Source organism: Adiantum capillus-veneris, chromosome 20 (assembly GCF_014529385.1).
Source record: "Adiantum capillus-veneris isolate H3 chromosome 20, ASM1452938v2, whole genome shotgun sequence".
Lineage (NCBI taxonomy): Eukaryota > Viridiplantae > Streptophyta > Polypodiopsida > Polypodiales > Pteridaceae > Adiantum > Adiantum capillus-veneris.
The window spans coordinates 142523295-142546163 of NC_140950.1; the positions used below are offsets into that span (position 1 = coordinate 142523295).

The 22869-nt window shown below is 42.4% G+C and overlaps 1 protein-coding gene across 1 annotated transcript; it reads left to right on the top strand.

The window, feature by feature from the left end:
• The first annotated feature begins 981 nt into the window (after nucleotides 1–981).
• Nucleotides 982–8096, top strand: LOC147433334 (large ribosomal subunit protein uL15x-like). The gene is made up of 4 exons (XM_086491749.1): nucleotides 982–1359; nucleotides 2211–2213; nucleotides 7636–7659; nucleotides 7860–8096. Exons 1-4 carry the CDS (start codon nucleotides 982–984, stop codon nucleotides 8094–8096), a joined length of 642 nt encoding a protein of 213 aa, XP_086347875.1.
• Nucleotides 8097–22869: the final 14773 nt, after the last annotated feature.

Here is a 22869-nt window from a genome sequence, read left to right on the forward strand (position 1 = left end):
AATTGAGGGGATTACGAGAGCTGATGTGTCGGCTGTTGAGCGCATTTCCACTGCTGAACTGGACTAACTTGATTAGTGGAATGGCAAGAGCTTTCCACGTGCTAACTTGTCAGACATCTGTGACGAACGGTTGGTTAGATTCCACAATTTGCAGATGCCCTGATTGGATGGCTAGGATCTTCAATCCCCACGACCTTGAAGGAAGGAGGAGGACGCGAGTGTCAATGCATCCACGTAGCATCGAGGAGTATGTGTGCACATTCTCGAGAATATGACCGCGACTATTTTTGGGGTCGAATTTCTCCTTTTCCCCTTGCTTTTAACCGACTATTTTGGAAATTGAAAACGGCACAATATTAAGCTGACTGCTCACCCGTCTTTTCGACTATTTTTCTCTACTTTTGGGGTGGAATTTCTCCTTTTCCCCTTGCTTTTAACCGCCATTTTGGATATTAAGGTGACTACTCTCTCTCTCTCTCTCTCTCTCTCTCTCTCTCTCTCTCTCTCTCTCTCTCTCTCTCAAAACTCAACTCTTTCAAGGAGCGCTGCTTGAAAGAGTTGAGTTTTGAGAGAGAGAGAGAGAGAGAGAGAGAGAGAGAGAGAGAGAGACTTCCTCTGCTGGAGAGCAAGTTGGTCAATACTCACTCGTTATCTATGGAGGAATAAATCCCATGCAGAGTGCCCCATACTATATGCCAGTTCAATCGCAATATCCAGGTGTGCAGCAGGGACAGCCACGATTTACACTTCCCGAGCAAGCACAACCACATTATCTTGGGGTCCCACTATTGCAACCACAATTTTCAGGTGTTCAATCACAGTATCCAAGTGCTGGCCAGCATACTCAGTCTCAATATCTCATGGCACCCAGCTACCTCAGACTCAATATCCAGGTGCTCAACAGGCTCATCCTCAGTACATTGGCCCACAACAGCAACAAAGAACTCAGCCAAGTGGCGGTTCGAGAGTAGGAAGGCCGCCATGACGACCAGGTTGAAGAAGAACAAGAAGAAGAGAGGTCACATCAGTGCAGGCCATGGAAGAATTGGCAAGCACAAAAAGCATCCCGGAGGTCATGGTAATGCAGGAGGTATGCACCACCATCGCATTCTGTTCAACAAATATCACCCTAGGTACTTTGGGAAGGTAGGTATGCGGTACTTCCACAAGACAATGAACAAGTTCCACTATCCCATTGTGAATGTGGATCATCTCTTCTCGCTTCTGCCCAACTCTGCGAAATCTGCTCCGGAACAAAAGGGTCCCTTGCTGGATGTCACACCGTTCGGGTACTTCAAGGTGCTAGGTAAAGGCAATGCTCCTCCCACTCCACTGGTCGTTAAAGCCAATTTCTTCTCTGTTACGAGACTGGGCACCCTCCTGTTGTAGTGGTTAACTGCAATTGGGATAGCTGGGCGTAATGGTTAATTATGTGCTGTCTATTTATTTTACTAATTGAGTTGATGATGATTTTGTAGAGTGGAATGCGGGGAGTTGATGAAGAGGCGACGGCAATTATTCTTGGCCATTTTATAGTTGCACAGTATCTTAGAATCTCATTTCAATAAGCCACTATGGCTCTGTAAATATTTGTAGTGGGAACTCCCCTTATGGGTCATGCAAGAACTAATGAGCTTCACTCATTTACATAAGGGCAATGGTCAATCCAATGGCCATTCAAATGGAGTCAACAGGAATTCAAGTCAAAAACCCTTCAACAACAACCGCCCCAACGGAGCTACTCTTAACCTCATCGAAGATGCTACACCCGACGACAATGAAGTGGAAGTTAACTACGATGAGGGATATGATCCTGATTATGATAACGATGACAACCCATCCTCAGGTACTCCTATATCTCCTCACACTTTGTTTAAAGTGCAAGGCACTGTTAAGGGTGAAAATGTCACCATTCTGCTAGATGATGGTAGTAGCCATGATTTCATTTCCACACGATTGGCACAACAACTATCACTCTCTGAAATTTCATCAACTCCCCGCATTTCACTCTACAAAATCATCATCAACTCAATTAGTAAAATAAATAGACAGCACATAATTAACCATTACGCCCAGCTATCCCAATTGCAGCTAACCACTACAACAGGAGGGTGCCCAGTCTCGTAACATCCCTCCCACCAAGGATAGCAACTGTCCTCAGTTGCTCAATAGAGAAATCAACTGGACCGTGAGTGATGGAAAGTATGGAGAAGGTCGGGAAAGTTGCGAAAAAACTTTTTAGGCATCCATTTGGCATCTTCTCTAGGGTGGCCTTTGAAAGTCAAAAGGTAACGGTTATAAACCATTCCAGTGCGTGTAGTGGTGGTCTCATGGTCAACTATTTTATCAGAGCAAAACGATGCTCTTGGAAACGCGCCGACCATGGGGATAAAGATTTGAATTGGAAATTGGGGATTTTGAAATCCTCTTGGTGGAACAACAATTCACAATCACGAAGATCTTGTTGATCAATTATTACAGATAAGTTTGATTTTGTTTATATCTTCATGTAATTATTCTTAAGATTAGTTTTAAGAATGTGTCTTGGATCTAAAACGAGGACACCAATCAATAACTGCTCGCTCGTCCCAGTCTTGGTACCAAAGGGAAGAACTCTCCAATAAGCCTATGAGAGAGGCTGACTCTATAATAGTAGGAATTAGGAATGAAAGCAGTGGTTGAATTCAAAGAAGACTCTAACTGTCAAGGTTACAGGTTGTATCATCCACAAACAAAACGTATTCTGGTTTCACGGGATGTAGTGTTTGTGGAAGATTCTGTTCAACCCTTGCTGTCATGTACTAGAGACAGTAATGTAAGCTCACAAGACATTTATGACACTTTGTTGCCTCTTTTCAGTGGTGGAAATACGAATGTAAGTTCCAATGAGGCAAATGTACAGCCTATGGGGGTTTCTGAAAATGTTTTAGAACAGCCTATTACTGATGCAGATGTACATGATGTACTTGATGAGGAAAGGGCTGAAAATGAGCAGGCTAGAGGTATGCCAAAATGGCTGGTGCACACTTTGCGTGACAGTAAATTGGATGCACCTTTATCTAGTCGTACTCATTCAGGCTCTCGCCATGCATCTTATGCATCAGATTGTTATGCTTTGGCTGTGTCTAGTTTACATGATGTTGAGGAGCCTCTGTCTTTTGATGAAGCACAGAATTCAGAAAATTGGATTGCTGCCATGAAATCAGAATATGATGCACTTATAGAGAATGACACATGGACTTTATGTGATTTACCTCTTGGCAAAAAGGCCATTGGTACGAAGTGGGTTTACAAGTTGAAACGTAAGCCGGATGGTGAGATCGATCGCCATAAGGCTCGACTTGTTGCAAAGGGTTATGCACAACAAAAAGGCATAGATTATGAAGAGACTTTTGCTCCCACTTGTCGTATGACTACTATGCGTTTTCTATGTGCATTGGCAGCTCATTTTGGTTGGGATGTACATCAATCAGACATTGTTACTGCTTTCTTGAATGGTGACATATTTGAGGAAGTTTATGTAACGCAGCCTCGCGGTTTTGTCATAAAAGGACAAGAGGACAAAGTGTGCAAATGTAAGAAGGCTTTGTATGGGTTGAAGCAATCTCCTCGTGCTTGGTATGAGAAAGCTGACACTCATTTGGTTAAACGAGGATTTCGTAACAGTCCAACAGAAAGCACATTGTATGTAAGGCGTGAGGATGATGTATTTCTCATTGTGGTTCTTTATGTTGATGATTTGCTGATCACTGGACCAAATGAGAGACATATTGCTGAATTTAAGGCTGATTTGAATGCTACTTTCAAGATGAAAGATTTGGGGCTGTTGCATCATTACTTGGGTATACAGTTTAAGCAGTGTGATGGTGGTATTGCCTTGTGTTAGAAAAGTTACATAGAGACATTGCTATGTAAGTTTGGACTTGAGGATTGCAAACCTATTGCCACTCCCATGGAAACAGGTTTGAAGTTGAGTCTACATGATGCTGGCGATCCTGCTGATGTCACTCTTTACCAAACTGATGTTGGCTGCCTCATTTATGTATGCAACACGAGGCCAGATATTCAGTTTGCAGTCTCGCAGGTCAGCAGATTTATGCATAGCCTAGGGTCTAAGCATTGGCAGGCTGTCAAGAGGATTTTCCGCTACCTTAGTGGCACTTTACATCTTGGCTTGTTTTATCCCAAGGGGGGATCATTGCCGCCAGACTTACATGCTTTTTCGGACTCAGATTGGGCTGGTTGTTTTGACACGCGAGTGTCCACAAGTGGTTTTTGTTTCATGCTTGGCAGTTCATGTATATCATGGTTGAGCAAGAAGCAACCTACTGTGGCCACTTCGACTTGTGAGGCTGAGTACAGGGCAGTCTTCACAGCTACGGTTGAGTGTGTATGGCTCAGACGCCTTATGGCTGACTTGGGTGTTGGACAGGACACTGCCAACACTATCTACACTGACAGTCAGAGCGCATTGGCAGTTGCGAGGAACCGAGTTTTTCATGCTCGCACAAAGCACATTGAGGTGCATTACCACTATGTCAGGGAGAGGCTCTCAGCAGGAGAGATCAGCTCTGCTTATGTGCCAACACAGGACAACCTTGCAGATCTTTTCACAAAGGCATTGTCTCGTGAGAAGCTTGAAGCTTTCCGCAAAGCTTTGGGCTTACTCCCCTTTGTGGACTGATCCTGTCCTCAGGGCATGGCACTTCCCTTTACTCATGTGCCAGCTCTTGTTCACCGCATCACTCCAGGGGGGATTTGTTACCATATACATGTGGTAGTGATGTGTGTGAACACACTAGGACCGCCGGGGCATTTTTTCCCTCTTTTAGGAGGTTTTTTCCCCCGTGCATTGTATATACGCCCATCGCTCTAGGGCTATCTATCTTTCCATTGCACACTAAGTAACACACTATCTATTGTGTGCCTTGAGCTTCCTTCGTCTTCTCCAAGCTGTGTGTGTTTCTCTGCAACCCTAATTCCAACAATTTCCTCTTGGCAAATTCAAGAAAAGGAATTTGTATGTTTACAAGAATGATTTTTCCCAAACACTGTCAACCACCCCTTGGTACTCAAGGGTCAAATCCTCAAGGGTGTGTCCACCCTATTATACCCTTGAGTGGCCGTCCCATTTAAAAACTTTCTCGATCGATCACCCAACCAGACTTGCAGTTGACAAAGCTTCAAGGCTAACTACTTAAAATTCTTCCGACCACCCAACTTACACCTTATTTTGACCGCCTAACCTTGGTTATTTTGTCTGTTCTTACCATTCTTATTTTGTCCATTCTTATTTTGTCTAATGCCCATTGCATGCCTAGTCATTTAAGCGGCAATTATTTGCCGTCTAACTCTTGTTTACTAGTCTCCCATCATAATCTTGCACTATTTTATTAAAAATGACCTTGTGACCTTAACTTTTGAGCTTTGAAACTTGACTTTATGAGAAATCGACCCTATTCCCACCAAGGCCTTTAAAGCTAGCCTCCCAAGTCGATGCATCCTGATTCATAAAAGCTCGGACCCAATTTTAGTGAACAACCAAATAGGATAGATAACTTACAAATCATTTGCGACATTGACATTATCATTCCAAGAGAACTTGAAGTAGTGGTTTTTGTTCTGACGATGACCCAGGAAAAAATACCATTGTTGAGATTATTGTACGAATTAAATACCGATAATGTTGATGATGTCGAAAAGCTCTCAACACAGATAAAAACTGGCAAAAGGGCTTACAAAGAAGCCTACTAGATTTGACACCCAGTTGCAAAGATGACACCGAGAAGATAGTGGAAGAATCCACTAAGCACATGTCTGTATTTGAAGCCATTTGGATTGGCTGACCACCAACAGTCAAAATACGTATCTTAAAAGTTTATACTGACCTTGGGTAATGTATATCTTTCTTTCTTTTTCATCAATACCAAGACAAGGACACCTGATGGTCGTGATTGTCTGTGAATATAATTCTTAAGCATGGATGATACCATGCTACATGTTTTTCAATATTTATGCTCATTGATCAAAGCATGAAAGCCACATTTACTTCTAATGTTGAAATTGTCAGCTTCAAACTCCACATAAGTATCCAATGTACAATGGTTTACACGTTTTTCAAAAAGCCAAATGCCAAGTTATTGACGTGTAATTAAATTGCATCATTAATTTACTAGTTATGTGCTAGCTCAAATTCAAAGCTACAAAGATGTCTGTATAATGCAATAGACCAATTGTTCCATAATGGTATTTAATTATTTTCTTCAAAAAGTGCATATATTACCACATCTCTTGAATTTTTTACATCTAGACATTGGGCTTCCTAGCCCTATAAGGTACTAAATTTTTGGTGAAGTTTTCTTTTCAGATATTCAACCTTATGGCACATAAAGTGGGCAGGAGGACTGTTAAAATGCCTTCAGCTCATGCTTGGATACTTACTATATTTTGGGTCATGGTGTAATGCCCAAATAGATTTAAACAAGATATCTCACCTTGAAATGTACTTTAATAGTATAATTTCCCTTCACATTTCCACCTTCACAATGCCTTTCACATTAGTCTTTTACGCCCATTCCGAGGACCCCTACCTACACACCACATTTATGAAGAGCCACCTTCACTTGTAGACCAAGAAGAGCAACTCATCCCTGATAAAATAAGAGCAACTCATCCCTGATAAAATAGTTGACCATGAGACCACCACTACACGCACTGGAATGGTTTATAACCGTTACCTTTTGACTTTCAAGGGCCACCCTAGAGAGGATGCCAAATGGATGCCTGAAAAGTTTTTTCGCAACTTTCCCAACCTTCTCCACACTTTCCATCACTCACGGTCCAGTTGATTTCTCTATTGAGTAACTGAGGACAGTTGCTATCCCTGGTAGGAGGGATGTTACGAGACTGGGCACCCTCCTGTTGGAGTGGTTAACTGCAATTGGGATAGCTGGGCGTAATGGTTAATTATGTGCTGTCTATTTATTTTACTAATTGAGTTGATGATGATTTTGTAGAGTGGAATGCGGGGAGTTGATGAAGAGGCGACGGCAATTATTCTTGGCCATTTTATAGTTGCACAGTATCTTAGAATCTCATTTCAATAAGCCACTATGGCTCTGTAAATATTTGTAGTGGGAACTCCCCTTATGGGTCATGCAAGAACTAATGAGCTTCACTCGTGTACAAAAGTGAAGTGGTTGTAAAAGAGGGGCCTCAATTTTTGGCACCTCAAACTCAAAAATAATATATTAAATACCAACTCCACAAGAGAGGTGCCGTGGAGTTTGGGGCTAGATTTAGGCCTTTCTCTTGCAGATTCTCTTCTCTACTCTCTTAAGCTATGGTTATTTTGTTGTGTACTCTCTAATCTAGTCTCCATCTCTTACACATCTCTTACACTCTCTTACAAGCTTGTCTATGTCAATTCTATGTTTACTGTGTGTGTGTGTGTGTGTGTGTGTGTGTGTGTGTGTGTGTGTGTGTGTGTGTGTGTGTGTGTGTGTCATAGTCTAGGTGAGTGTGTGTGCTTGGAAATTGGAAGAAGAGGTGGACAGTTTGATGGTGATGGCTTGAAAGCTTATGTTGAATATTCTAAGCGGTCGATCTCCCCCTCTTCTCCCAACATTCTCTAAGATTGTGGAGAAGAAGATCAAAGAGGCTGGTGGTCAGATCTTCCCTTCTATTAACGTGTAGGCGGATGACAATGATTTTTTTGCTTCTCAATTTAGTTGTAAAGGATTTTTGTATAAGTTTTTGCAGAGATGTCCCCTTCCAAAGGGATCTTGCTACGACAAAAAATCCGCCTCCTCAATACGGCTACAATAGAGTTCTCAGTTTGTTACATTGATGGAGAAAAGGGCATCCTACGATATAGAGGCTCATACTGCAGCTCACCCTCCCCCGCTGATGCCTGTGCGGCGGATTGCGACAATGAAGAATACCACGTCTCTAGGGACATAGCGATGAACATGAGAAGCACCGTCAGTATCAACACCGTGACTGCCTCTATACTCAAGGCCGTTACTGTCATGAAGGCTAAAATACTATTGCAAAGCGCTAATGGGGGCATCTCCAGGTCAAGAGACAGTCTGTAGTAAAGGTGTATCAAGTGACCTCATGGGAACAATTTAGAGACAGTAAGCATAGCGATGATTGAATGTAGCCTACTTTCCCTTTATATAAGAGAGAGAGAGAGAGAGAGAGAGAGAGAGAGAGAGAGAGAGAGAGAGATGGCCACGACGAAGAGGAAGCAAAAGTAGTTGCAGCATAAGCAGTCATGACGGTAAGCGCTGTAACGGTGGATGTAACAAGCATGGAAGAGGCCACACCAACCCCATCAGGTGCTCCAATGGTGGGCTATGTGTCCCCAAGGACAAGGTTGTCAAGTGGTTTCTTGTAAGGAATATTGTTGAACAAGCTGCTGTGCGAGATGTGCAAGATGCTTGCCTTTATGGTAGGTACACACTTCCCAAGCTTTACGCCAAAATGCAGTACTGTGTTTCATGTGCCATTCACTCACGTTGTCTGTGTGAGATCCCGTACACGAGAAGAGTTCGAGAGCCACCATAGAGGTTTAGATGCAAGGAGCATATGCCGAACCAGAATCAGCGTAACAATGTTCCTGCTGTTAGGAAGTAGACGGGTGTCTAATTAGTGCATAAGCCAGGAGAGGAAGAAGGCTCATGAATTTTGACTTCTATCATAGAGCTCTTAGAAGACGCACGCTATGAGCATTTCCACTGTGGTTGAAGCCATCAGTTTGATAGACATTGAGTGATTTTGAGTCTTTTGAACGAGCTTGTATCTGATGTTTTGGAAATGTCTTTCTAAAGTCTTTTCCGAGAGAGAGAGAGAGAGAGAGAGAGAGAGAGAGAGAGAGAGAGAGAGAGAGAGAGAGAGAGAGAGAGAGAGAGAGAGAGAGAGAGTCCAACTTGCTTTTGAGACTCTGAGTGCGTGACCGAGAGAAGCCTTGCGAGTGAACAATACACGACACTCAAAATTCACTAAACTCGGCCGCTAAGAGTGAGTGACTACTGCTCGAAAAAAACTTTTTTTCCAAAAACTTGTCAAACCTACATGTTAGAAACAATTGAGGTAAATTGACTAAATTTGAAGGTTTTTATACCAATTTATACTTTTTTTTTTCAAATTTTGGAGGTTTTCTCACCAACTATAAAATTTAGAGGTAAATCTCAAAATTTGTAGGTGGGGTTACACTAAACCTAGGTTTTTGTTACACTACACCTAGGTTTTTTTCAAGCACTGTGAGTGACTTATATAGGCTGCACTGAGTCTGAGACGAGCGAGAGATAGCGTAATTGGCTAGATTGGTTGAGAGCATGCACACCCCTTCCATGCAGAGCTCGCTGCCAGTGGCGGAGTCAGGCCCACTTTTGTGGAATTCTAGAAGAAGGTGGAGGTAGGGAATGTTGAACAAGGGTATCGGTGCATCAAAGTCATTTTTGACGTGCGACCAAAAAGGTTGGTTTTTTAGAAAAGATTCCTCGATTGTGATCTCGCAATTGTGGAAGACGAACCTCACTCTCTCTCTCTCTCTCTCTCTCTCTCTCTCTCTCTCTCTCTCTCTCTCTCTCAAGGCATTGGAATGAAGGACACGGTAGTAATAGTCCCATGGTCCCTCCAAAGTAGTTGGTATACTGCATGCAATGCCTTCACAAAGCAGCTTACGTCACATAGCACTCAAGAAAGCAAAGGATATCTTTCAAGTTCAAGAGCTACCTATGCATTATGACAGACATGTGGCATTTGAGTTACCATCTCTTGGTCTATTTGTGCCCGAAATTACGACAATTGCAACATGTGAATTTACCATGGAGAATAAGTTTGCACAAATAGAGTTTTGGAATATGCTCAAGAAGATGGTTCGGAAGCAAGGAAAAGACTTGTATCAATGTGTGTGTGAACACATTAAAGGAAGAGTATGGCTCTTTTGTTTGATACTATTTTAATGTGTGTGAACACATCAAAGGAAGAGTATGGCTCTTTTGTTTGAGACTATTTGAGATGCAACATGTTACTACACTATACTCTATAGAGTAAATATTGAGATCTTGATCTAATCTTTTACATTGCTTATGCTCGTTTGATTTCTTGTTCGCTTGGAAGTACTCGCTTGAGGATTGGGATTCCTCATCAAATGGCAACCCTCTTTAGGTCTCAAATTTTCAAGCATCATGGCTTTCCAACACCCATAGTGTCGGACAAAGATCCTAGAATGACCAATAATTTCTAGAAGGGTCTCTTTGAGAATCTAGGAAGTAGATTAAATTTCTCTTTCTGCCTATCATCCACAAACGGATGACCAAAGTGAAATAACTAATCTAAAGATTCTTGATCTATTAAAAGCATATGTCATGGAAGTAGATCAATGTTCTCAATGATAGAAGTACCTACCTCTTATAGAGTATGCTACAATGATATTGTACATACTTCTATGGGAAAAGTGCCTTTTCAGGTTAAAGAAGGAAGATCCAAAAGTCCTTACTACTTAAAGTACATGGGAAGATCTTCGTCGGTTGATGAATATAGCCGAGACCTACAAGAATCTTTTACAAATATTAAAGGGGTTATATCAATCTCAAAGGAAAAGCAAAAAGGGCTGCTACTAATAAGCACAGACGAGCCTTAACCTTTAAGGAAAATGATTGGGTCTTGCTTAAGTTTCTCAAGGCTCATCTGAGGCATACTATGGGCAAGAGTCCTACGAACCACCAAGAGTATGATGCTTATTCTTGGTTAAAAGCTCAAGAATGTATTGGGCGTTGGTGCAGTCAAAGTTGGTCCATGCTAAAAAGTGTGTTGTGCAAAGCAAAGGGTGCTAACAGGTGCAGGGTAGAGGGCTAAAGCCAGTGTGGGAGACCTCAGCAAGACAATGGCAACAAAAATGCGTGCTTAAAGTTTTATTTTAGGCCGAGGGGCCTCCGAATTGGGATAATTGAGGTGGCAGGTCAAGGTGTCCAAAGTGTGGGGATAGGCCCTAGAATGAAGTGCTCAAGATTCTCTAGGAGCCCATCCAGACGGCTCATCAAACGGGGCCACGGTGTGAAAGATATGCCAGTCTGAAGTTAGAAGTCTTCAAAAAAGATACTATGTTCCTTAAAATTCTTAAGCCAGTCAATGAGATGGCTTATCAATTGAAGTTGCCCAACCATTGGCTCATGCACAATGTTTTCCATGAGAACCTACATAAGACTTACAAAGGAGCGCCATCAAAAGAAGCAATAGTTGCAAACTCTCCAAAAATCGAAGATCAAGAAGAAGTACTTCAATCTAAGTCCATCCTATGACATGAAGAAAAGGTATTAAGAAACAGTAAGATTATCTGACGATATCTTATTAAGTTAAAGAATTATCCTTTTAAAGATGCTAAATGCATGCAAGGAACCTAGCTTAAGGATAATATGAACCTTGTAAATTCTTACAATACTGCACTAGAGTAAGCATATGAAAATGCATTTTAAATGAAAAATGTTTTTGTCTTATAAAACTAGTTCTCTTTTTATTGTGCAAATTTAAATAATATGCATGCTTAGAATCATGTTTGTGGTGACAACATCTTCCAAACACCAAGTAGAACTTGTCACTCTACTTTGGAAGTATGATATGGACTAAAGAGCAGACATGCTTGCGGCAGCTACGTCTCCCAAGCACCAAATGGACTAGTCAGCCATCTTGGAATTATGTCGTAGGGTAAAAAGGGATCCCCTACCTGCTAAGAAACATGGACTAATGACTAGGCTTTATCTTCTCTACCTCATAGTCGATGACGGCTATGATTTCAAGTGAGAGGTAATGTCATAAAATATAATATCTAACTTTACCAAATGATTTTCTCATATTAAACTGGTCATTTTTTAATGGGAGAATAAACGGGAACAAGAGTTAGAATAGAGACATGTGATTCTAGACCTATCTCAACACGCGACCAAAAGGAGAGATGGTTGCATCTCACAGGGGTCCAAAAGGAGATGGTCTTTCAAAGAGCAAGGTGCAATAAGTGCTTCTAGACTTGCCTCAGCAGGGGATCAAGAGAAGAGATAATTACAACTCAATAGGGGTCCAAAAGGAGGTAGTCTATCCAAGAGCAATGTGCACCTAATGGAGCTTAAAATACCTTAGGGTTAGCTTCATTAAAGACCTCCAATGGTTAGTGTTAAAAGTCCTTTGACCTTAGGCAAGCTAGGGCTGAGCTTGAGGTGAGAACCCGGCCTAAGCTTGAGGTGCTTGTCGTGCTTGATGAGTAAGGTGCTTGAGGTGCTTGTCGTGCTTGATTACTAAGGTGAGTGCTTGGTGACTAAGGTGCTTGAGGTGCTTGTCGTGCTTGATGACTAAGGTGCTTGAGGTGCTTGTCATGCTTGACGACTAAGGTACTTGAGGTTCTTGTCATACTTAATGAGGAAGGTGCTTGAGAAGCTTCCCATACTTGGGGGGTAAGGTGCTTGAGTCAAAAAGAGACCCTACAAACTTAATGAGGAAGGTGCTTGAGAAGCTTCCCATGCTTGGGGGGTAAGGTGCTCGAGTCAAAAAGAGACCCTACAAACTTAATGAGGAAGGTGCTTGAGAAGCTTCCTATGCATGAAAGTCCCAAAGTTAGGGGAATCTTTGACTTAACCTTCCACTCACCCAAAGGGCACCCCTTTTCTCAAAGGGCACATCACATGGAACACATGTCAGACTCTTCCTAAGCTTAACCACATGGTGTGCTTGAATGCTATCGGTTGGGCTAAAGAGGGGTCCAACGAGCTTCTAGTTCCATCCAACAAATATCTAGATATTTTCAAGCTCTCTCTCTCTAAGGGGTAAGGAGGACTCTTGTCCAAAGACTACCCATGTACTTGAATGCATGTTGCATGTGATTGGCTACGGGGGATAGGGGTCCAATGAGCTTGAAACATGTGTAAAAGCTACAACTCGCCCCAAGCAAGCAAGGGGGGTCCTGGGGGGATATACACCACACACACACACACTCATTTTGTGGATTCATTCTCACTTGGTGAAAGTTGAGAAACTCCACCTCCTTCTCCAACCTTGTGAGAAGTGAGAGCCTACACCAACACTCTTGGCTATGGAATGCAAATCCAACCAAGAGCCATGCTTCAATGCTTAAGCTTGACATCTTCTCCATCTTCATTACTATGCTATTACGTATGCTAGCAAGAAGAGTGATGATAAATGAGGAATTATTTCTTTCTCCTACTCATTCTCCTCTAGCTCTCTCCACCTTCGAAGGTGTTTGAGGCCTTGGGACTGAGGCTTGGGATAGTTAATGCTTTCTACAAAGTCTATGTTATGCTTGTGATGCATGAAGCTTGCCATCTTCATTGCATCACCTAGGTCACAAGAAACACAAAGATTGTATTGTACCAAGTCTCTCTTTATGGAAAAAAGTATAATACAAATGCCTGTTGGAGGGGGGACCGTGGAGGGGGGACCGGCTCCATATGAATCCAGTCCTCAACTATTGTCATGTTCTCTAAACTCTCTCTCTTGCAAAAGTATTGTTCATGCCAAGTTAACTAAGTGCCCTGGTTATTTTGCTACCATCAATTAAGTTCACCCGCTATGCTCACAAAGTAATCTCACAAAAGTGCTTCACCTGATTTCCTAATTCCGCTATTCTCAAAGTTCATAGGACATTTCCATTACACAAGCTATGCATATAGATATGGAGTCATGATCCTAGAAGCCTTGCTTTTCCCTTCCACTTGATAGCACCTCAAATAGATATTGGCCATTGAATACAGAAGCTAAGTGCTTGAGTACACCACTCCTTAGTTAAAACATAACCGATGTATTGTAGGGTATCTTATGGCAGTGTCATATTAGACCAAGCTAAAAGAAAATTAATCCCACCAATTGTCGACCTTGTCGAGTAGGATACGATAATAGAAGCATAAAAATATTGATAATAACTGCACAAAAAAAGAGTACCTAAGTTGCCCAATACTTGTTGCCAATTACCCTTGTCAGTCCATCAAACCCTGCTTGCCGACAATGGGTTGAGTATCTTTTCCGACTGCACTAAGTTCAAAAAAACTTGCCTAGGATCCATTCCATAGTAAAAGTGCAAATCCAAAACTGCAAACTAGAGAGAAAAAGTCATGTCGGCTTCGTAAGCGAAAACAAATAGTCAGCCATGACGAGCATCTTTGCCTCAACAGCCACAAGGATTTTCCCGTACCTTCATGCCAAGTATCTTTGCCTTACAAGCCACAGACCTTGCCTGAACTTGTCATTATTGCTAGGCAACTTTGCCTTTGCATCAAAAGTGAACTTTCAAAGATTTCTCCATAGAATCTTGAAGACCTTGTTATTATTGAAGTAATCAGCAAAATGCCTTGCATGTCATCTGGCACTCTGTAAGGTATGGGCTTCTTTGTATTCGCTCCTTAGCCTCAGCTTGAGCTTGTATCTTTTTCAATTTTGCTTGTGCCTTGGCTACCTTTTTTTAATGGATGGCACGTAGCTCCTCTTGGCTTAAAGGATCGTATTATCTTTTAAATTTACTCCCATTGAGGAATCCAATGGTTTCAACTCCATCAAGAGTTTCCACACGAATGGTGTCTTGTGGGGTAATTTTGCATACTCTATATGGTTTTTTTCACGCATATTCTTCTTGCAATTAGAGAATAAGGTTCAGATTCCCTTAATAGTTTTTGAGCTATATCCTTACAAATCTCTTTGGATGGAAAACCATTAACTAAAAAGTTCACAATCTTGTCACTCCATTCAGGCATGGTCTTGACTAGGAACAGGGAAGTATTAGGCAATTCGTCATCGCTTCCAGTAGGGGCTTCACCATTGGGTATGTGAGATAAATGATTCGCCATGACATGTCTTTTACCAGGTCTTACTACAACAATAAAATCAAACTAAAAAAGAATTAACAACCATCTTGTAATTCCTCCCGTGGAACAAGGTTTATTCACTAGATGCAACAATGCTTGATGATCCACATAGAAAACAAACTCATTGGCAAGAAGGTAGTAGCAAAATTTCTTCACTGTGTAAATCATAGCTAAACCTTACCACTCTGTAGTGGTGTAGTTCCTCTCAGCATCATTTTATTGACAACTTGCAAAGCTAATGGGGTAGTCCAATTTATGTTCTCCTGGTTGAGCTAGAACACACCCAATAGCAAATTTTGATGCATCAATACTCACATGAAAAATTACATTCCAATCGGGCCCTCGTAGGATGGGAGCACTTGTCAAGGCCTTCTTTAATAACTCATAAGCATGGTCACACTCTGCGGTCCAATGGAACTCAATAAGAAGCTTGTACAATGGGCCAGCTATCTCGGCAAAGTTTGAAATAAACCACTGGCAATAACCAACATGGCCCATGAACCTTTGAACTCCTTTATAGTTTGTAGGTGGTGGAAATTTGGAAATGGATTTAATTTTTCTCTCATCTGTGGAAATTTCGTTTTTGGACACTAAAATGATTCCATGTTTAACCCAAAATTGGCATTTGAAAGGGTTTAATGAGATGCGGTACAATCTGCACTTCTTAAACACAACATGATAGATGTTCTTTCCGAGAGGAATAAACACAAAGGTCATCTAAGAAAGCTTGGCAAAACTCCCTCATATATTCCCTAAAAGTAGTGTCTATCAATCTTTGGAAGGTAGCAGGGGCATTGGTTAAGCCAAAATCCATGACACAAAATGCAAATACTCCGAATTTGGTTATAAAAGCAGTTTTAGTTTGTTCTTCTAGTGCAATTTTGATTTGATTGTAGCCAGAGTACCCACCTAAAAAGCTATAGGCTTCCTTCCCTGCAACTCTCTAAAGCACATGTTTCAAATATGGCAAGGGTAATGATCTCTCCTAGTGGTGGCATTGACCTCCTTGAGATCTACACACACTGAGTTTCCCATTCTTTTTTGGCACAATAACTACTGGAGACACCCATTCTTAGTGCTCAATAGGGTATATGTGTCATAATAAGTAATATCTAATTTTCCTAAATGATTTTCTCATGTTAAACTGATCATTGGGGAAGTGCCAGGGGAGAAAAGGCTAGAATATTGGTTAAGTTGGCAGACTGGCCACAATAGGGATCCAAAGGAGGGAAAATAGGCATCCAAAGGGGGGGCCATCTGCAAAAGAGCTATGTGCAACAATGGGCTCCAAAGACCTTAGGGTTCAGCCCATTAAGACTTCCAAAATGCTACAGTTCCAAAATTCAAAGGTTGTCTCCAATGGTTAAAAGCTTAGGAAATTGGATGCTTTATGTGTGTCCCAAAAAGTCTTCCAAGTCCTACAAAGGAGGGGGTGAGCCCAAGAAGTAGGGGATGAGAGAGAAACTCTCTCACACACACAAGCTCCCTTTACACAAAGGGAATGAGGGACACATGTCAGCTCCCTAAGCCAGATGCCCACAAGGTGTACTCAAATCCTATTGGATGGCCGTGGAGGTGGACCAATGAGAATTAGGCTAGAGTAAATCTAGTTTAATAAATTTAAAAACACTTAACAAAAGAACCAATAGGAATTAAGCTCTCTAGAAGACTATTGGACAATCTCCCAAGGGGTCCAATGAGCATTCAGCAGCCCAATGGCTTGCCTGATTCCTATTGGCCAGGAGGCAAAGGGGTCCAATGAGAGTTTAGTTGAATAATTTGATTACCTAAAGCTCTCACAAAAGGGGAAAGGGGGACACATGTCAAAACACTATCACTTATGCTACTTAACTTTCATTGGCTAAGCTGGGAGAGGTCCAAATGAGGTGCTAGCAAGAGCAAATAGCAAGAGGGGTCGACCAAGAGAGAGAGGGGTCTGATTCTTCAAAGGCAATTATCCACACACACTCACACAAGCTCATGTGTAGAGTAAGCAGACTCTCTCTCTCTCTCTTCTCAAGCTTTAATGGAAAGCTTATCACCTACTCCAAGCTGGTAAGAAGGGAGACCTACACCAACAACTCTTGGATTTGTGATGCAAATCCAACCAAGAGCCAAGCTTCAATGCATGCTCATCTCCTCTACCATGCTAACTACTAAGCTAAGCTATGCTAATATGAGTGATTATGTGAGGAGATGTACATCTTTCTCGTAAGACTACTCGTTCTTCCTCTCAATCTACTCTCATACCCCGCTAGCTCTCACCATCTTCGAAGGTGTGTTAGGTGTTGGGTCTGAGACCATGAGGGAATTGATGTTGTGTTTGATAAGTGTTTTGCTTAGTGCTTGAAGTTTCCATCTTCATTGCACTAGCTAGTATTGAAGGAACACAAAGGATTGTATCGTAAAATGTCTCTCTTAATGTGAGAAACCATAATACAAAGCCTTTTGGAGGGGGGGAAATCCGGTCTTCAATTGTTGTCAATTGCTTAATTTCTCTCTCTTTTGAGGTATTGTTCATGCTATCTAACTAGGTGTTATACTTTTTGTTGGTCTCTCCACCCAATCACTCTTGTTACTCTCATTAGGAATATATTCTAATGTAATGCTCACTATGTTCATGCTATTTTCCGCTACACACAAGTTACTGGACTAGTAAATGTTACATTGGTATCAGAGCACAAGGTTTCTCTTTTCTTGCTCAAGAAGGGAGGTCCTTAAGCTAGCTATAAATGGTTGGTATTATTAATTGCATGTGAGTAAGTAGAATAGGGATTTTTCAGCCTTGCAGTGCGCCTACCTTCGTGTAGTTAACGGGGCATCATCGTCGAGAGCTATGGTCTTAATAATAGAGTCCTACGGGGCTTAACCACTATTGAGCTATTAGAATCTTGACAGGAGCCGGTGTTGTTTTGGTGTTGAACGACCCTCTCTTTTATTCCTTGCAATTAATGGTATTCGAGCCACGGGTACAGTAGCTTGAGTGTTTTTTCTAAAGGGGTAAAGAGGAGTAGCAACTAGAGCTGTAAGTGCCAAAGTACGCCTAAAAAGTTGTTAGAATGGCTGACAATAGTAAAGAGAGTGAAATTAATGTTGATAACTTTGATTTTGCTAATGAGCAGGCTACTAATAATGCTCCGATGCTTGTTAACTATCTTGTTTCTAGGCTTCAACAAGCCATGGGCAATCCATCCCTCCAAAGTGAAGTCAACAGCAGCTTCGTGCTCATGGGATTCTCCAAGCTCCCCACCATGACAAGAGAGCACCTAGGAAGCCTCCTTGCGAGACTTCCAAAAGAGGCCTCTCTCCGATTCAGGAAGAAGAAGAGGATCCATATGAAGGTCTCAGAAATTTGCTCCTTGATGACGCATCTCCTTCTCAGAGGAGAATTCAAGAGCCCCCACTGAAGGAACGAGAAAGAAGTGAGTCTCCTTACACCTCGGTGGAGATGGCTCCACAAAGACGGCGGGCTAAACACTCTCCATCACCTCCAAAAAGGAGAAGACCATCGCATGCTTCTCCACACCATAATTCAAAGAGGGATGCCAAAAAGCAAGAGAAGAAAAAAGTGAGAAAGAGGACACCCTCCATCTTCTTCATCCTCTTCCTCTTATGAAAGTGATGGTGAAGACAAAGAAGCTCAAGGCAAGAAAAAGGTGAGAAAGAGGTCACCCTCTTCTCCATCTTCCTCAAATTCTTAAACCTCTGGAAGAAAGTGATGGTGCAACCTTTGAGACATCAAAAAGAAGAGGCCATAGGAAATCCTATGCCGGGTGGAAGAGGTCGTCCAAGCTCAAGAAGTTCAAAGAGGGAGGGAAGAGCATCTCTTTCCTTACCTACGATGGCACCTTTGGTGCTACAGACAAAGTCTAGGCCTTTATCCAACAATTTGATGCGGCGTTTGGAGATGAGGGCTTCACGGAGTCCTCTAAGCTACTCCATGTAGCTATGCACTTTCAAAAGTCCGTCAGACAATGGTGGTCTAGCCTACGGGCAAACGGTGAAGCTCCACAAACATGGAAAGCTTTAAGAGCTTCCATTATGAAGCAGTTTTTGGCCACGATGCCAAAGACAAAGTACTCACTGAATGGCGAAGCTTGAAGCTCTCTCCCCTACGAATCCAGTCACAAATATGTAGACAAGTTTTAAAAATTACAACTCAAAGTCACTGTCTTCAAGAAGTTGGATTTTGGAGAGAAAAAGCAACAATTTTGTGTGGGCTTAACTGAAGAAATGGCGGAGTATGTCAACTCCCAAAGGCCATGCACCGTATCGGCGGTTATACACCATATTATGGTGGCTTCTCGAATCAATTTCCAAACGAGGGCTGAAAGAAATTCTAAGCCCACGGAAAACAAGGGTTCCAATGAGCCTAAGTGGAAGGACAATGTCCAAAAGTCTCCTAAGGGCAACTCCAACAAACCTAAAGAGAAGGAAGTTTACAAAGGCAAAAATAAACTCTCTCTTGAAGAGCTTGAGCATTATCGCAAGGATAACTGTTGTTTCAAGTGCGGCGAGCAAGGGCATGCATACCGCACTTATCGCCAAAATAACACCCGCCATGAGCCTCCTAGAGCTACCTTGGTCAAAATCCAAGAGGAGGAAACTCACCACAAAGGATCTCCTCTATGCCATGCTTGGGGAAAGGTAAGAGAACATGATTCTTTTATTCTCTTTGACCTTGGTTCTACTCACAATTTCATATCCACATAGTTGGCCACCAAGCTAGGCATACAGGCTTACGAGATGGGAGATGTCCTACCCACATATGGTGCTTTCAAGGGGAAAGAAGCTTCAGTCACTCCCTTAATCCGGAAATTGAGGCTCCATGTCCAAAGCTATGTGGACAAAGAGGACTTCTTTATCTCTCCTCTCAAGCATGAGGATGTAATCCTAGGGGCACCATGGTTTGATCGCATGGCTGCCAATGTTAAATTCCCTAAAAGGAGAATCTCCTTTAGGTTCAGGGAAAAAGATATGTACATCAATGCTAAGGAAATGGGTAACGCCATACCCATTGTACATATGCAAGCTTTCAATAAGTCAATAAAGAGCTCTATTTCTCTGTACATGATTTTTGTTGAAGACTCTCTAAATGAACCTAATGTTTTAGCAAAAGAAAATATACACTATCAAAAGGAATTAGATTATCCAATTTTCTCAAGGGGTTTCAAGATGTCTTTATTGACGACATCCCTTGTGAGCTACCTCCTAAATGAGGCAATGATGACCATGCAATTGAACTTATTTCAGGAAGTTCACCGCCTAACAAACCTCCTTATAGAGTTTCTCAAGCTCAACAAGAGGAGATTATGCGGCAAGTGCATGAGTTAATTGAGAAGGGCATGGTTAGGCCTAGCTCATCTCCATTTTTTTCTCCTATGCTACTAGTGCAAAAGAAAGACGGCACATATCGTATGTGTGTCGATTATAGAGTACTAAATAGGATCACTATCAAGAATAGGTTTCCCGTTCCACGGGTAGAAGACCTATTTGATAAGCTACAAGGGTCCACCTACTTCAGTAGGGTTGACCTAAAAAGTGGCTATCATCAAATAAGGATAGTTGATCAAGACATTGTAAGGACCGCATTTTGCACTACGTTTGGTCATCCTCACCGAACCTTTATATTCTCTTGCATATATAGAGAGTGACATACATTAGCCATACAAAAACCAATGGTAACCATATAAGTCACAATGCTATCATGTCAAGCTCTAGGTTCTTGTTTCATTCCATAAATGTCTTTTGTTACCTTATATATATACTCAAGATGTCTCACATTGTCATGTCCATGTTGCTACTCCATATATACTTCTTCTCGCAAGTCACCATGTAAGAACACATTATTCACATCCATCCGTCGGGGGAAGGGTACAAAGTGAGCTTTTTGAGTGAGCTTTTTGTCCATGGAGCGAGCTTCTTTCTATGGCCTTACAAAAATAGCTCGCTTGGCTAGCATTTTTCTTGAGCTCTTTGTCCATTGAGCGAGATTTTTTCTATGTATTCTTCAAAAAAGCTCTTTGACCAACCTAACACTTTGAAAACATGCAATCCATGGGCTTTGTTCGCCACCAAGGGAACTCCTTGCTCGTCTCTGAAAGGAATGTGCATTGTCTCTGAAAAGGAAGAGACAATTTCAGGAGACGTGTTTAGTGTCAAGGTTGGGATGCCTAGAACCCTGAGATGTTGGTCAAAGAGAGACAAATGGAAAGCGATTCAGAGGGAGTTAAGTGAGGTTGCGTCAGCCTACAAGGAAAACCGGTCTTGGCAAGTGGATTTGGATCCCATGGTGTGAGCAATACGCACCAATGATGTGGCTGCGTTTGGGTCATCATAGCTGTAGGAGAGACAAATACAGTGTGTTTTCGATGGAGGAATGCACATTCTCTTTGAAATCCGTTGCGTTTTTCCGTCGTCGACGAATCTTGTCGCGAAGGCGACCCAAACGTAGCCAAATCATTGTTGTGTGCTACTCACTCCATGGGTATACGGGATCCAAATCCACTTGCCAATACCGGCTCTCTGTATAGGCCGACGTAGCCTCACTCAACTCCCTCTGAAACGCACTCCATCTGTCCCTCTTTGACCAACATCTGAGTCTTCCGAGCGTCCGACCACATTGACACTAAACATGCCTCCTCAATACTGTGGAAACATGCAACCATGTGCTTCGTTTGCCAAGGGAATCGTCTATGAAAGGAATTCACATTTCCTCTAAAGTCCGTTGCGTTTTCTCTTCGCCATATAATCTTGTAGCTAAGGTGACCCAAATGCAGCTAGATCATTGTTTGTGTGCTACTCACTCCATGGGTATACGGGATCCAAACCCACTTGCCAAGATCGGCTCTCCGTATAGGCCGACGCAGCCTTACTCAACTCTCTCTAAAACGCAGTCCGTCTGTCCCTCTTTGACCAACATCTGAGTGTCCGACCACCTTGACACTAAACATGCCTCCTCGATACTCTAAAAACATGCAAGCCATGTTCTTTGCTTGCCAAGAGAACCACTCCTAGCTCAACTATAAGAGAAATGCACATTTTCTCTTAAATCCACTGTGTTTTCTCCTCTCCGCCGAATCTTGTAGCGAAGGCGACCCAAATGTAGCCAGATCTTTGTTGTGTGTTACTCACTTAATGGGTATACAAGATCCAAACCCACTTGCCAAGACCGGTTCTCCCTATAGTCCGACGCAGCGTTACTCAACTCCCTCTAAAACGCACTTCATTTGTCCCTCTTTGGCCAACATTTGAGTGTTCCTAGCATCCGATCACCTTGACACTAAAGATGCCTCCTCAACACTCTGGAAACATGCAATCCATGTGCTTCGTTTGCCAAGGGAATCACTCCTGGCTTGACTATGAGAGGAATTTGCATTTCCTCTGAAATCCGTTGCGTTTTCTCATCACCGTCGAATCTTGTAGCTAAGGTGACCCAAACGTAGCTAGATCATTGTTGTGTGCTACTCACTCAAGACCGGCTCTTCGTATAGGCCGACGCAGGCTCACTCAACTCTCTTTGAAACACACTCCATCTGTCCCTCTTTGACCAACATCTGAGTGTATCGAGCACCTTGACACTAAACATGCCTCCTCGATACGTAGAAACATGCAAGCCATGTGCTTCGTTCGCAAAGGGAACCACTCGCTCGACTATGAGAGAAATGCGCATTTTCGTTAAAATCCGCTGTGTTTTCTCGTCTCCGCCGAATCTTGTAGCGAAGGCGACCCAAACGTAGCCAGATCTTTGTTGTGTGCTACTCACTCCATGGGTGTACGGGATCCAAACCCACTTGCCAAGACCGGTTCTCCCTATAGGCCGACGCAGCGTTACTTAACTCCCTCTGAAACGCACTTCATATGTCCCTCTTTGACCAACATTTGAGTGTTCCTAGCGTCCGATCACCTTGACACTAAACATGCCTCCTCAACACTCTGGAAACATGCAATCCATGTGCTTCGTTTGCCAAGGGAATCATTCCTGGCTTGACTATGAGAG